This window comes from Apteryx mantelli, chromosome Z, assembly GCF_036417845.1.
Source record: "Apteryx mantelli isolate bAptMan1 chromosome Z, bAptMan1.hap1, whole genome shotgun sequence".
NCBI classification, from domain to species: Eukaryota; Metazoa; Chordata; class Aves; order Apterygiformes; family Apterygidae; genus Apteryx; species Apteryx mantelli.
In genome coordinates, this window is record NC_090020.1 from 55,044,438 (window position 1) to 55,060,927 (window position 16,490).

Below are 16,490 nucleotides of genomic sequence, written 5' to 3' on the forward strand. Positions count from 1 at the left end.
CCTTGGCTCCAAATTCAACCAGATTTGCTAAATTCTGCACAGACTTGGCGACCAGCGTCAGTGTTCTTGCAGCAGTAGGGGAAGGAGAATCTGAGAGGAATACAAAGTAGAGAGTTACTAGCCATTTCATTTAAAACTACCAACAATCACATGAAACTTAAGCTCTTCTCCAATTCAGTTTTATCACTGAATTAAATACTTTGCATGCTATAACTCCATGTGGAAAATATCACTTGAGGTAAAACTTTTGCGGACTTAATTACTAAAACAAAAAGAAAATATGCACATTTGATTTTCTGTATTTTTTTTTTTTTTACAGAACAAGTATGCAAAATATTGTTCCTCAGAAGCCTAAGTTTAAAAAAAGCTCTGTGAATTAAGTGAAAAGCCTTTTTACAAAAATGAAACAGTTCTGTTAAAAGGATGATTATTTGTTGTTAGAATAAAAAAACTGAGTTTACCTTTTTCCTTATTTGTGTAAGCCCACATAAGTGGGTCCTGCAATGTTATGCAAGTTACACTTTAAATTACTAGCACCAGGAAGTCAGACTAAACATTACATGCAGTTGTGGCGTGCATTTCCAAGAAAGTATAGCTACTTGCTGTACAAAGCAAATGCAAGCACCTAATGTTAACCTCATTTCCTCCCCCCCCCCCCCAACAAGTGACAGTACCAGGAGTTTCTTGCAAAATATTTTCTACAGTTATGGTCAAACTTAGCTTTCCGTTTATAGGCCATTTAATGGTACCAAAATTGTCATGATCATTATATAAACTCTAAATTTTTCAATTCTTCGTATGAATGCTATATACTGTTCCTTGTCTATGTGCATCATTTGATCTCCTGTCTTCCTCCCTGCCCTCCCTCCAGCACTGCAATCCATTGAAAAATAATATCTAGCTTTTTATGCATAGCTGGAGCTTATACTGAGGCACTAATCATACATCTAATCTCAGTAGTTCTTAGTATCTAGCGCTTGGTACCCTACATCCCTTTGAAGAAGCATTGGTGGAAAACATTACTAGTCTACATTACTAGTGGAACTTCTTTTAGATCAGTCCTCCTAATCTGAAGTTAAATCATTTAAGAAGGCTGAAACACAGGATTTGCTTTTGAAACAAAGATTTTTGTGAACAGCTGTTGAAGCAACAGGATAGACACATTGCTGCTGAAAACTAATGCGTATCTATGCACGCAGACTTCAGAATGTTTTTTCTCCCATTATGGAAAGAATGCATGTTGGAAGCTTTGTCCCAAAAGTAAGAGGACCCCCCCCCACACACACACACCTTTTTTAAAAAGCTCTAGAAGCTTTATAAATACTCTTAAATTTACTTGGCAATGATCAAGAATATTAGCTGGACTTCTGAACAGAACTTAAATACTTACAGACAAGCTTAAAAATGATTTATGCAAATTCATGTGTAGTAACTGTATTTACAGCTATAGACACAGTGGACTCAATGCAGTTCCCAAGTCAGGAAGCAATTAACTTGCAAATTATCTGAATAAAATACTGAAAGACTGAATACTGTACAAGGCCATATTTTCTTAAATGCCTTCCCCAAGCCATGTATGAGAATTACAGGGTGAGAGAAAGGAACTTTTGGGCTGATACTGGCCTTCTCATTTGGTATAGCTTAATGAGAGAGAGCACAGAAAACATGTCTGGAAAACCGCCCCCTCCCCCCTGCAAAAGCACTTTTTCCTAAAGGGTTTCTGACACAATCACCCTAAGTTCTTCCCATTTTCAAATCAGCATTTTACTGCTAAAATTGAGAAAGCACCCCTTGGTTGGGGGGACCTTTGCAAAAAAAAAAAAGAAAAGACAAACAAACTTTCAAAAACTAAGGAACTTGGATGTCCCACTGTTTTAATAATACAGTTTTCCCACCAGTAGTTTATGCATTTCCTTTTTTCCTCTCACATGAGGAATATAGCAAAACTTCAGCCCCAAAATCCTTTCAACACAGCATTAGGTCTAGAACAACAGTAACAAATGTAATAGTTGATGCTTGTGTAAGACCTCAACTACATCTGTAACTTAAAAACGACGAGAAATATTTTTAGGTGCTTAAGGCAGCTGCCATGGAATAACCCATACCTTCACCGTTAAAGCTCATCTTTAAGATTCCTTTTTTGAGACTGGCCATACTTAATGAGTCAAAGTAAAGACTTCTGCAACATCTGGAAGTTATCTGAACAGCAATTTCAGGCAAGTTATTCAAGCATAATTTTCTAGGTACACAAAGATATTCCAGGCTCTGCAGACATTTTCAACTCTATAGATCTTTTACATTTAAGAGATAAAACTGAATTTCAGCTATAAACTTTGGCATTGCATTGTATTTGAAATGAGATCTGAAGACCAGCACACACTTAATTTTTTTACACACTGCTAAACTGTATAGCATTACACTGCTAGACTAACTCAGAGTTCAGCATTAAATCATTTAAATAGTGCAAAGCATGTTTTCTGGACTTTAAAACAAGACATTGGAGATAAACACTGTCTAACCTTTGAGGTAGCCTTTGGCTGCTGTAGGGAGAAAGTCAATCAAGTGATGTGGACAACATGACTTTGGACACTGTTCAAATAAAAATTTTATATTTTGCTAGATTAGATGCTAAAGTAAATTGATGCCTATTACTGTATAAAGTATGAATTCAGTCTGAAGCATATAGTCACCTGAGATGATATTAAACATCCTTGGGTTCAGGATAGCAGGACAAATCAGTCGAAGAAAAACAAAGCCACTGAAATGGGAAGAAAATTGTATTTTTTACATTAATTCTTTGAGGTTATTATTGAACAATTTTGTAGTCATTAAGGATTCAAGTCAGCGTGGAAATCTTTTTGATATTGATAACAAACAACCAGCCTGCACTCTGAATACGTTTGTTAATTGAGAAAGTCTTCATATGATTTCAGCTGGGATAAAAATTGAAAAACAGGCATAATGATTTCCCAGTTAAGGTGAACCTCAAACCACCTTGGAAAGAAACTTACACTGTAAAGCCATACTGAAACCAATCTAAGTCCACACTGGCTTCAAAAAGGAGGAGCGCCTGCTCTCCCACCTCCTGCAAGTAAGCGTTCCCATGTCTGCTACAGCAAGTAATTCATCCTCTAGCCACCTGCTCTCCCAAGCAGACGTAGGGAAAGCAGGAGCACACAGTCAGAATGGCAGCAACCGTTCTTTTGGCAGCAACATGACCTTCGTTCAGCTTAAGCAAATCCATATCCTGATGACAGTACACTATCCTAGAAGAATAATTCTGAATCAGATACCATCCTTACAGAAGTAATTGCTGCCGCCTAGACAATCTAGAAAGCTGGGGAAAAGGGCTTTGACTGCAGAATTAGGAACTCGTCCAATAGAAACCTAAAATAGCCTTCAGGTTAGCATGTGAAAAATCTAGCTTTGTTAATAGCTGAAGTAAAATATATCCACCTCAGGTTAACCATAATTCGGGAAGATTGCTATATGATGAAGTCACATATGAACCAACAGAAGCAATCTGAACATCTCTCATTTTGTTCAGAATGCTTGGACAGTACTAGCAGACTGGTTTTTCACTGCAGCAATACCAAAGCCCGACTACATACAAAAGAAGGGCAGGGGACCTTACACTACCTTGCTTGTTGAAAAGTATCAGCAACAGTATTGTCCATTACTACTTGGAAGTGATACATGCAGCAGTGAGGTTAACACACCTTCCATATGTCCAAAACATCTGAATTCTAGCATGCTGTTATAACAGTTTCTTATTTCTTCAGCAACCATGAATTCTGGGTTGATGAGGCAACAGTTCTGGCCCACTGTGAAGAATATTTTCTATGCAATTGACTTAAAGCTGTAAGGAAGTAGTCTGGAAGTCATGGCACACACAATGGTTTCTCTTTTAGACAGCCTGAAATTGAAGGCAACTGAGGTATGAAACTGGATGGACCTTGCAGATCTGGGAGATTTGTTGCTTCTTACACTGGTTAAGCTGCTTAAATTAAGAATGAGTCAATACTTAAGTGTGAGGTTTACAACCAGACAGAAACAGCAGCACTTTCCAAATGATATATCGGGGTAGCTGCTCAGATACACTGTCCACTCATCTCTGAATACTTGATCATAATCATGGACCAAAGCCAGTGCAATAAAAGATAATATTCTTCACTGAAGGCTGCAAAACTCTGTACTCCAGGGAGGAGTCACAAATATCTGCTTGTGGAGACTAAGAGGATGAGAGAAGGATCCAATGTTTATACCATCCAGCATAAATTCTGGATGCTGTAAATAATGGAAACCAAGGGAAATGCTGAATGTATCCACTTAAGGCAAGCCACAGGGTTCTCTGAAGGTGGGGAGGAACAGGGAGAGATACTGTACTCACTTCTACACCCCTGCAATAGGCTAGCCCCATCACCTCTTGTAATAGCAGTCTCAATTTGAAGGCAAAAGGCCTACAGTAGGTGCTAAGTGACATAAGCCAAGGCTTCTGGTGTCAAAATGATAAACCAAAGACAAGTCATCTGGAAGACTTCCTCCAATGGGAGATTAACCTTAGCAAATCATATCGGTGCCAAATACTACACTTGTCTACCAACAAGTCAGGCCTGCAAAAAAGGTAAAGCAAGTAAAGGAAAGATGTGGCTGTGATACCCTTAAACCACCAGTATCATTTCCAAAAATTGTGCCAAGACCTCACCTTATGTCAAAGATTTTCATTTGACCTACACTGGCAAAAGATGGAGTCAAGGGGAAAAACTTGTGTATTCAATTTGATGAATGAGGACTGGAGCTTTTGTACTCAATGCCAGTTCAGAGAAGCCAGGTTCAGTAGCCTGCAACATTTTTGCAGGGGCTCTGGAGTGTTTTAGCATGATTGGGCCAGAGCAGAGAAGTGAAACAAAGGTGGGACAGTACAGACCTACTTATTTTCAGAAATCAACATAGAGTGTGTTATCAGCACTGAGAGGCTTAACTGACGCAGAAAACTATGTATTCTAACACACAGTACCTCTGTGAAATCTAGTGACAGTCCAATCATCTTTCTGAGACAGTATTAATTTCCTTATCCTGTCAGGTCTTACACTTGTAAGACTTCTCCAGTAATTAACACACACTACATAAGAGTCCCTGGATAAGGCATGGTCCCGCAAATAGCATATGACAGGAACATGATCTTCAGAGATCACTATTCTCTACAAATATCACAAAGGTTAACTATCACTTTGACAGAAGCTTTTCTTTCCAAACATGGAAAAGAAAAACAACATTGTAGATTAGTTTGTAAAACTTAACAAAAATACAAGTAAATTCGAAGTTAAAACTATTAAGTAAAGCTATACTGACCTCTATACTACACCATCTTTTTCTGCCAAGGCTCTAACTGCATGACTAAGAATCTAGCAAGCTCTTAACCCTTAATTGGGATATCATGCCTCAGTATCATAAAGATCTTTAATATTGTTGTAACCTATACAAGTACTATAAAATTTTAGTACTGAAAGAAAAACAGTTGAAGTACCTCTTATTAAGACTTCAAAAGATTATTCAGCATAGAATAAGGCAACAAGTAACTTACCTAACAACTCTGGTTCTCATGGTGGTGTTAGCAGGCCACTTGTTTTGAACAGACTTCTGTAAGCATCCATAAATATACCTCAACGTTCTGTAAAAATTATAGCTAATTAGTCTTTCCATTAAACATCGCAAAAATCAAAAAAAAAGGAAAAGAAAAAAAAAAGCTGGTCAGAAACGATCTAGTCCAACCTACTGCTTGATGAGGAAGTATTACCAACACCAGGTTTATAATTTAGACATAAATTTTTAAATAACTTTAAAGAACTGCTGTGACAAGTCCATTTACAAATGGCAAAGAAAGTCTTCCCTCAATACACACTTCTATTTGTGCAGTTAAGATCTGATGATTACTCAGATGCAAATTAAATGTTTTATAACCATTTGTTTCCTATTTCTCAAATAGTGTTTCATTTTAAGCAAGGACGGGATGATTTGGTCTTATTTTTTAATTTTGCCCTTTTTAACTGAATGAGTAACAATTTTTCTTTACATAAATAAGGGTAGTATTTAAAAGTAGATGAGCAATTAGAGCAATAGTAGTATCCCATCAAAAAGTGGGAGTAATGTGGTGTATTTCCAAAAATGTTGAAACCTGCATCATCTACTACAAAAGAAGGTAACTTATTGCTAAACCTTGCCATCACCAACACAAGAGAGATTTCTGTGCTATCCTACCATTCCAAAATTCAGGGTTTTGTTTACATTAAAAGCTAACGATACAGTGAAAGAAAAGTTAGTACTATACACTTTTTATTAAATGGTTCAAATCCAAACCATGAGCATAGATTTTAGAATTCAAAAAACCCCACATGCTGTCATTCTACTACCACATGTTCATATTTTTAATATGTTGTTAATAATGCATCCCTTTTTCCCACCCAGGAGGAAGATGATGACAGGAAAGAATTTGTAAGCAACTTAAAATATTTACAACTGTCTGCTAACTAGTACTGTCTTCTACCTCTTTGTGGAAGTAATATATTGCTATTTTTATTTTTCTTCTTTCCCTTATTCCTTGGATCTAGCAGCTTTTCCCTCAAACAAAAGCACATGTATGTGCTAGCCAGAAGCTTTTGTGCAAAAAGCAGAATTAATTCCTGAAAATATATATTTTTTCCTCTGTGCATATAATAACCCTGAAGAACTTAGTCTTAGGACTAATTAGTAAAAGATGAACCAGTAAGAACACCATTAAGGTGCAATGTAAATCACACAAGCAGGAATTTTCAAATACAAATTTGAACAGAAGAGTGCATACTTACGGAGGCAGTATCTCTGCAGCCATGAATATTTTCTCCACCAATTCTGACAGTATACTGAGTAGATGTGCCAAATTAGTGTTTACATCTTCATTTTTTTCCAACTTTGAGGGATTTAACTAAAATCAAAGGAAAAAAATAGACTAAGCTTCTTCTCCTAAATAGAACTACATCTGTAACTTGATAATATGACACATTGAATACTATTTCAAACTAAATTAATACTCTGCTGCTGTACAAGTCTCAGACTTGTAGAGAATTTAAACGTCTGCTTCAATGGCTAGCCAGGAAACTAATATGAACAAGCAATGTTTTTAAGTTTTAGTATACTATGCATAGCTTTTAGTAGCACAGATGTTTAACACTATCCATCTACAAAACCTTTTCATATCTTTTAATCCAATCTTCTGAGGATCCCCATCCTTTCTGCAATTAAGTTAGAGTGAAACACAGAAATTAAGAGGGTTGGTTTAGAAAAGGAGATAGGATCAATAACAAACAGTGAATAACATCATGGAGCTATAAATTAAAATTAAGTTCAGACATTGATTTCTATTACATCTAGAGTTTACCAGAAGCTATTTAGGTTAGGCCATTCAGTACACGCTACGGAACAGTGCAGAATTGCTAAAGAATAAACATACAATTTAAAGAAGTGTGAGTTAAAAACATTTTAAAAGTGCTACCATGGAAAGTGCTACTATATTATTCAAGCCAACATCTAGAAAAAGATATCCTAATGAGTCAAGTTCCTGTATTTCTTATGTAAATAAAGTTTAGTTCTGAAAGATTATTAAGTGCCTCTAAAGCTAGTATTTAACACAAACATAAAACATAACAGCACCAACCAGTAAATAACTGTTTCAACAAATCAAAGTGTTTAAAAGCATGGTTTAAAGTATCACCTCACAGGACTGCTTGCTTTCCATTATCTTTAATATAGAATCTTTCAGTGCATGGTGAACAAAACGTGTTGCTGTGGCTTTCATATACTGCTCCATAAGCGTACTTGCTAAAGTGGTGGCACGAAACAAGGTAGTAGCTTCATCTAAAAAAAGAGGGATAAAATGAAAAGCTGTGAAAAGACGACAACAAAAAGCAGAGTAAAAAAATGCTGTGCTTACAATTTTATATATGATGTAACCGAGGGGATGGAAGAGAATAAAGAGACAACACCAGAGCGGCCCTCCCCTCCCCGTGCACACACAGTTTCTGTAAACTGAATTCAAGGTTAGGGTATTTAGTACAGTACCTTCCATGCTTATTTCCCTGTCATTTAGTGTTCGTAACAACAATGACTCAAGCTTTTCATGAAGAAAAATCTTCAATAAAATGCCTGCCAACAGAGTTCTGTCCTGTCCACAAACATGTGATAAGGCATACACTACATGCAGCTCCTTTTGGAGTATAAGCTGAAAGGAAAACAGAACTTTATGATGTTCAGAAACAACTTCTACTATATCATAGTTTTGGAAAAACTGATATCATATAACGACAGTGACATCCATATGTTACTACAAGCAGTGCTTAAAGAGGTCAACCAGTGTTGTTGAAGTCTGTCTCAAACAACAGACAAAATGAATTGTTTTGACAGATAAACTAAGGAAAGTTAAACAACTTGATACCTCTTTAAACTCACTGTACTCCTCTTCTGGCATGATCCTCTCCATAGAATATCGTGCTCGAACACGCAAAGATCCTGGCTCAATACCCTTTAATGGTACATGGGAACTGAGCTGAAACCACTCATCTGTTGCGTGTCCTTTCTGTAATCGGCTTAATTGGCAACGCATAAACACTTAAGGAAAAAAGCATTGTTCACATAAGTTATTTCCAGCAAAACAGTGCTAGTATTGAATAAAAGCATTTTATTTTTGGTGCATGTCATCTTGTTTCAGTAAGAGTATTAATTAAAAAAAAACCAAAAAACCACACCACCACCACCAAAAAACCCACAAGATTTATGCCATCAATATATTAACAGATAATCGCTTCAATGGTTTAACAGACTCCCATATACTCAATCTGAAATAAGGCATTTTGTAAATAAAGTATACATATACATTTGAAAACACCACACAGATATTAATATAGTTTTCTTTGTAACACCCAAGTATCACAAAATCACAGAATGGTTGAGGTTGGAAGGGACCTCTGGAGATATCTAGCCCGAAGCCCCTGCTCAGGCAGGGTCACCTAGAGCATATTGCCCAGGATCGTGTCCAGACGACTTTTGAATATCTCCAGAGAAGGAGACTCCACAACCTCTCTGGGCAACCTGTTCCAGTGCTCTGTCACCCTCACAGTGAAGAAGTTTCTCCTTATGTTCAGATGGAATTGTCTGTGTTTCAGTTTGTGCCCGTTGCCTCTTGTCCTGTCACTGGGTACCACTGAAGAGGGTCTGGCCCCATCCTCTTTATGCCCTCCCTTCAGATATTTATATGCATTGATAAGATCCCCTCTCAGTCTTCTCTTCTCCAGGCTAAAGAGTCCCAGCTCTCTCAGCCTTTTCTCACAAGATGCTCTAAGTCTCTTAATCATCTTAGCAGCCCTTCACTGACCCGCTCCAGTAGCTCCGTATCTCTCTTGTACTGCTGAGCCCAGAACTGGACACAGTAAAGTAGTAGAAAAAATAAATTTGTGAAAGGGTTTTTTCAAATCTAGGTAGCAATCAGAAAATTAAAACAGATAATGTGATTAGAATTCACTGTCCTCTTTTCAGTGTTGTACTCACATCTCCATCTGTCACCTCTTGAACTATTTTGTTATCACTATTTCTGTTAATTATTAGTTTTACTACAGCTTACTGTCTAGGTAATGATAAAAATCAGCTCAAGAGCAGCAAAATCATGAATTCACCTTTTAGTGGTGTTGGCACCTTAAAATTACCAAGCTCACCCATTTGACCACAACTGAAGTCTGGTCTAACAGTTGACAAGCAAGCTACAGCAGACAACTCGCTGACCATTCCCAAGCAAGCCCACCCTCTCCTGAACAGAGTTGTTTCTCACGTAAAGGGTCCAGACACTTGCAAAGAACATTCTACCTATAAAATATCCACAACTTCCTAAGATGGAATATACAATCCCCTCCGAGTTTCACATCTAACGTGTCAGACTGTCTGAACATTCCAAGAAAACACCCTTTTTCTGTTCATCTCATCGAGATCTACATTCTACTAAGTCACTCACAATAAAAAATAAATAAATAGAGTCTCATCTCATTTTTTCCCCTTTTCTGCAAAGCCCATAGACAACACTGCCTTGCAGAAATTAACAACTGTACTAGTAGACTTTCTACTGCCCCAATTTTAGAATATACGTTGGGGTATCATTTGCCTAATCAGACTGTGGAACCAAACACTACCACATTTATAATGCACACAAAGACCTTCCATGTGAATATTTCATATTCTTTGGAGTTGATCATTTGATATAAGGTAACACACAGGTGAGTCAAGTAGTGGGTAAATCAATTCGTCATCATCTGCTATTTATCACAAGCATGGATGGGGCTATCACTTCAGGACAGATAAGCAATTAACCTTCCTAGAATATTTCTTCCCAGCATCAAAACTCTCAAGCGTCCGTAACTCAAAGTGTTTCTTTCTCGTCTTGCTTGCATATATAAGGCACATACGTAGGGATTAATAACTAGTAATAAGTTTATATTTTGATGGTTAATAATTCTGACCTGGGAATCAAACTGAAAGATAGTTCAAACTTACATTTTCCTCAGACTGGAAATAACCCCAAATTTACGGTGGAGCCTTTGTTGAACCCAACCAGAACCTGTCCCCCCCTCAACCCCCCAAAATATTTACCATTACTGATTCAGAATAAAAGCCCAACTTAATGTTAACAAAAGAAGAAATTGTTCAATAGATGGGCATCCTAAATCCTGGCCTTCCCATGCACAACTCACTGACAGGTTAGCACAGCCCATTCTACAAGCTGATGAGGAGCTGTTAAGGGCTGGAACCTTTTTATACTCAGTCTGTTCTTCAAAGGAGGGACTGTGGACACCTTCCTTTTGTTCTCTTGTAGCAGCGGACACATATGTTGTTACTACCATTAATAAGTGCCTCACAGGCTCCAGTCTGAGTTTCTACCAATTGTCCAAAGTCCACACATGTCTGTCTGACAGTGTTACCTACTTGGCCCCAAATGTATTTAGTGCATATTTGCTGGAGAATATGGGAGGGAAGAAACTAAGTCTTAAGCCTGCCATAGTAGGCTTATTTTCCAGTGCCACTGGCAAATGTGCAGCACAGTAACAATTTTTTGTTAAAAGAAACAGAGGCTAACATTTTGCTCTATGGACCTGCCTGCATGAGGTGACTGCCTCTATAATAAAAGTGTTTTGTTTTTCAACATGAATGAATTTGAAATTAACCAACTATCCAGGTGCAAAAACAAACCAGAAATTCCACCCCAACTGAACCCTACATGGAACTGCTCTGAGAGATTTACTGGTTCCACTGTCTGACAAAACCTGAGCATAACAGTTTCTAGTAGCAGTAGCAAAGTCTATTAATACATTCCTGATCTTCTAGGACTATTTTTTCAAGCCATATTTATATATATTTGAATAAATTCATATCCAAAAGTACTGTTAGTAAAACAAAAAAAATTTTGAAAATCGATGCTATACTGTTTAGTATCATTATTTCTGAATATCTCAAGTGACCTCTTAAAAGCAAAAATACTAAAATAATTACAGAATGAATACTTAATAGGCAAACTTCAAAGTCAAAGACTTGTAAAAAGTTAGCCCTCATGCTCATATCACTTTTGGTATTGACTTCTATGTATGATGAGGGAAATAAAGCAGTGAAACCAATACCAGATTTTTGAGTCCTCAATCTGCTTTATACAGCAGGAAGAGCAAACAGGAAAGCTGACTTAACCCACTTCAGAACAATCTACATTTGACAACTAAGGCTGAGAAGGATAACATTTAGAAACTGATTCTCTTGCTTTTGGAGAGGCTGTTTAAGGCAACACAGCACACAGGCAAGTTGGATAAGGTCTGCTTTAGCTCAGATTTTTCCCATATACTTCAAATTTTTAATACAGCTGGGGATGTAGGCAGAGATACTTGTTAATTCAAGTTGATTTAGTCTATTCCTTAACCCAAAAGGAAAGCACCATTGAGTTATTCTTTAAGAGTCTACCTAACTGCAATCCAGAAACATTGCCAAGCATCCTGACCTAGATAAGGGAAATGTTCCATCACCTTCCACCAGTTGGATATACCCAAAGTCAACACAATCTCCTTGATCTGGACAGAGAAGGAAACTACAAGAACACTTTGAAAGAAGTTACTTCAGTATTTCATTCATGAATTATCCTTTAAAAGGTTCTCTTACTAACCAGGGTTTTGGCCTAAATAAAGATTTTCTAGTTCAAAAGAACGCAGGAACAAGTGCAAGACAAGGTCACAATTACAATTGGATAAGCCTTTTGTCTGTCAGAGGGGATATATCTTTTTCCTCCTGGTATGCAGAAAATTCTGTAGTCAGAGGAAGGGCCAAGAGTTCTGAAACTAAATTAGGTTCTGCAAGAGCATTCAATCTGAGCAGTAATTCTTCTACTTTGGTCAAGGTTTCCCTACAAATCTCTTCTTTGAAAAAAAAAAAAAAATCAAGATGTTAACACTGAGGCAAACATAACAGGCTAATAACACCATATATGCAAACCAAAAACAATAGCAATAGATAAGTACAGTGCTGGGCTTTGGAACAGACAAGAAAAGAAAAATACTCATAACAAATCTTAGAAGGGCCTGCACTGCAGGCAAAGAGGAGGTAAGGGGCTTTAGTCACTGCAGAACAAATACCACCGGAAACAAAACACCTCGAATTAAAAAAAGAAAACCACTGAAAACACATTGTGTGGGAAGAGAACTAAAACAACATTTTTCTGATGTCTAAAAGCTTAGAATCCAAGTTCCTCAAACCAAGCCCTTTCTCTTCTAGAAAGCTGACAGCTTTATACCTTGCTATTATCTTATCTATCCATCTTGATATTAATTTACTGTCTAGATGGGAAAAGGAAAGTAAATTCCTGGGAACTTGTATAAAAGGCAGAAGGAAGCAAGATCCTTTTCCATTCAAAGTAATATTGAAGTAAAATCAGCTATAAGCCCAGGAGTGGTACAAGGAAGGTACACAGATGAGATAAAACTGGAGAAAAGAAAACAGTGGGAAAATTTTGCTCCAGAGACTGAGTAGGTTTTTTCATGCTTTTTTGTTTGTTTGTTTGTTTTAAACAGTGAAAGCACTACCTTTCCTCCCTTTCTCTCTCACTGGGAAGCAACAAAAAAAATGAAAAGGACAAAAGAAATTCCACAGTCAGACTTAAAGCAAATGAAAGGAGTTAACTTAGCAAAAACATGGCATTTTATAGAGCAGCCTCTCTTTCTTCCTGCTTTTTGCTAAGCATGGTCACAGTATAACATAATGGCTATTACAGAATAGAGCTAGGAAAGCCATAAGGGTTGGATTACTGTGCATTTTATTACTAAAAATCATGCAGGTTCTCATTGTAAAAATATTAATGCAGAGTTAGAAACAGACATCCAAAACACACTAATACAGTGGTAGGGAAGCAATAAAAATACAGTATACTTAATTCTCCTGTGACAGTGTTTGACAAGAGTAATGACAATTGCACAAAGTATACATTGTTGCAGTATATATGTATTTTTTACATACTTACATATATCTGGATCTTTACTTTTCTTTGTTTTGTTACTAAGACTTATCTCAAATCTATTAATATCAGATGAAAGATCACTAGGAGAAAAGACAGAAAGCCCCAATTAATACTATACTTAGCTGGCATTTAAAGTTATTTCAATCTGAATTCTCACCATCAGCCAAAGACACTTATATTAACAGAGATATTTAGGTGCCTACAGAACATTCTGCCCAAGCATTAGCAGCCAAAAGCCAGCTAGCTGTATAACCACATATACAGTATTTTTAAAAAGAATATGCAAAATACATAGTGTTAAGATTTTTAAAATGCAATTCAACTTTCAAGTGAAATTCAACAATTCAAAAAGATTAAGACTTACTCAAAGACAAATTCTTCTGACCATACAGGGTTCTGCCCTTCCCTGATATGCGTTTTTGCTACCTGGACACTGTTCAGGTAGATGTTACAATATGGATTAGTAAAATGCTTTACAGGGAGCGTATGAGCTTCTTCTACATGCAAAATAAGACTGCTGACCTAAAGAAAATACACAAAATTTATTTCTTTTTGCTAAAGAATAAAATAAAAAAACCCCACAAGAATGGAATTTTTCCCCCCTGTGGAAGTTTAATGTTAATGTATAAATACCAAATTATAATTTCCTAACACGAGGAACAGGAACAAGAGTAATCGAACAACATTTTAAGAAGCACCAATGACACATTCAGAGTAACTCAAATATAACTATTGAAAACAAATCTTCAGTACCATGTTTTTAACACATGCTATTTTTATCCTTTAAAACTATCTCTATGAGACATTAGAAAATGCAAGCATTAACTTTTCTATGTATAGAAAATTCTGCTGAAGTCATAGACATCAGGCTTAGATGTCTATGTCATAGACAAATAAGTTAGTTATATAACTTATATGACTTAAATAAGTCACAGACATCTTAAATAAGAGCAATGGACTACTCCAAACACAACAGAATATTTGGTGTTTCTCTAGCAGACTTTATAAAATTCCCTTGTTCAGCACACTGCAACCTGTTTTCCCACTAAAAGGAAAACATTCTATACTACAAATTCTCAATATTATAGTACTTGGCAATTCAAAATTTCCAGAAAATGAAAAGTGAACGCTCTGAAATCTTTTACAGTAAGAATGAATGTTTTAAACAGTCTACTATTGTACAAATTTCTAAATCACATGTAATTCATAGCTCAATCCAACATCTACTGATACCAACTAAAATCAAATTAGACAGTAAGTACAGGAAATATACTTGATCAGGTCAATATTCCATTTAAATTCAAATATTCAGGACCAAAAGTCACAAGGGACAGTTCAAGAAACCCCAAAACACATCTTTACATAAAATTCCATAGTAAAGTTTCTTTAAACTCCCCTAGAAGACAGCTGATGCCACAAAGCCACTGTTCAGTAAACACTGATTAGCTCTTTTTCTTCCACTGTAATGTGCAGACCATGCAAACACAAACTAATTGATCATAGCATCTACTACTTTTTCTGCTCTTAAATTTAAGCTTTTAAGTCTCCCTGATAAAATTTGTGCAAGATAGAAATGGAAGTGTTTGATTTTTGATCTTTACACACTTACCTATTTTGATCATTCACACTTTTTGTGCTTTTCACCTCTCTAAACATTTCCATACTTCTCACACTTATTTCAGAAATTCTTTCACTCATTATAGCCTACAATGAAAACCCTTTTCTCATATTTCCTTTACAGATTTTGATATAAGATGATTAAAACTAACCACTGTATTTGAATGAGAATACCAAATACATAAAATGGTATCATATCTTCTATTCTATTCCTTCATGTAGGCTAAAATTTTCTTTGCTTTTTAAAGTACAGAATTAGTTTAGATTGCCAGTCTCCAGTTTCATCTGCTAGTTCATCTGTCTATTCACCTTAGTTTGGCTCTTCAGAAGTATTCATCATCTTTAATATTTTTAATCTTTAATATATTCTGACCACAAAATAATTCTGCATTTCCTGAAAAACACCACATATTATTGTTTATTCTGTTTAATTAAAACAGCTATTTTCAATGTTCCTAGCATTCAAAGATACCAGGGATTCTTGAAATATTTTCCTGTTATTCTCCAATCATCACAGACTTTGCCATTTATAACTATCTGTTCTCTATCTCCGAGTAACTCTTCTGGCCACAACAGCACTCTCAGAAGCCCAAAATAAATTAAGCCACAAGCATGGTTCAACATGCACTTGTCACTAAAAATAAATAGTTATACTAGTATCTTGGTTACCTGTAACCTAAGTCTGTCAAACCTTAAGTTTCCTGTATGTGGTGAATTATAAGAGATAAGACAATACAAATATGAATTTCTTGACATTTTTACTCAAATGTGGTCAAAAATACCTAGCAAAGCACCTGCAGATTGCAAAGAACATTTTGTTCTTTGTGTATGCACGGATCTAACAACAAACTGGAAGTTATTCCAGTTGGTTTAACAAGGGTACTGCATCACTCCAAAAAAGAAAAAGTACATGCAGGGTTTACTAGTGTAGAAAGGAAAACTCTGAGATTTATCAGTATCATTTTGCAACGAGACAAAACACTCTTTCCCTCTGCCCCCAAATCCACAGTATCTACACAGCTTCACCTGACGTAGACGCTTATTTGATGTCCCTGGACTGGTTTTTCTTAAACTGCAAAACATCTGCAGAGCTTTCATCCAGTCCTAAGAGAGAAGCACACAGAACAGTATCAAAACAAAGTCCAACACAGCTTCTTGCAGTGGAACAGACATGCCTAAAAAAAACAAAAAAAATTCAAGTATCTGAAGTTGCTCCTTTAGTTTGAGGGGAAAAAAACACTAAGTTTTATGTAATTCAAAAGTTTGCAGATTTGAGTATTAAAGCAAAATTCGTATCTTCACTTGGTAAAAC

General features: G+C 36.3%; 1 protein-coding gene across 2 annotated transcripts in view; it reads right to left on the reverse strand.

The window, feature by feature from the left end:
• RASA1 (RAS p21 protein activator 1) overlaps positions 1-16,490 on the reverse strand; it is a 62,452-nt gene that overhangs the window by 6,353 nt on the left and 39,609 nt on the right. For both annotated transcript variants that reach the window (XM_067315412.1, XM_067315413.1), the window contains exons 13-22: positions 16,205-16,282; positions 13,926-14,083; positions 13,565-13,641; positions 8,468-8,640; positions 8,095-8,254; positions 7,748-7,890; positions 6,846-6,961; positions 5,585-5,671; positions 2,691-2,758; positions 2-90 (exon numbers count right to left, since the gene is read on the reverse strand). In XM_067315412.1, the coding sequence (XP_067171513.1) occupies positions 2-90; positions 2,691-2,758; positions 5,585-5,671; positions 6,846-6,961; positions 7,748-7,890; positions 8,095-8,254; positions 8,468-8,640; positions 13,565-13,641; positions 13,926-14,083; positions 16,205-16,282 (1,149 nt within the window). The remainder of the gene's footprint in view (position 1; positions 91-2,690; positions 2,759-5,584; positions 5,672-6,845; positions 6,962-7,747; positions 7,891-8,094; positions 8,255-8,467; positions 8,641-13,564; positions 13,642-13,925; positions 14,084-16,204; positions 16,283-16,490) is intronic.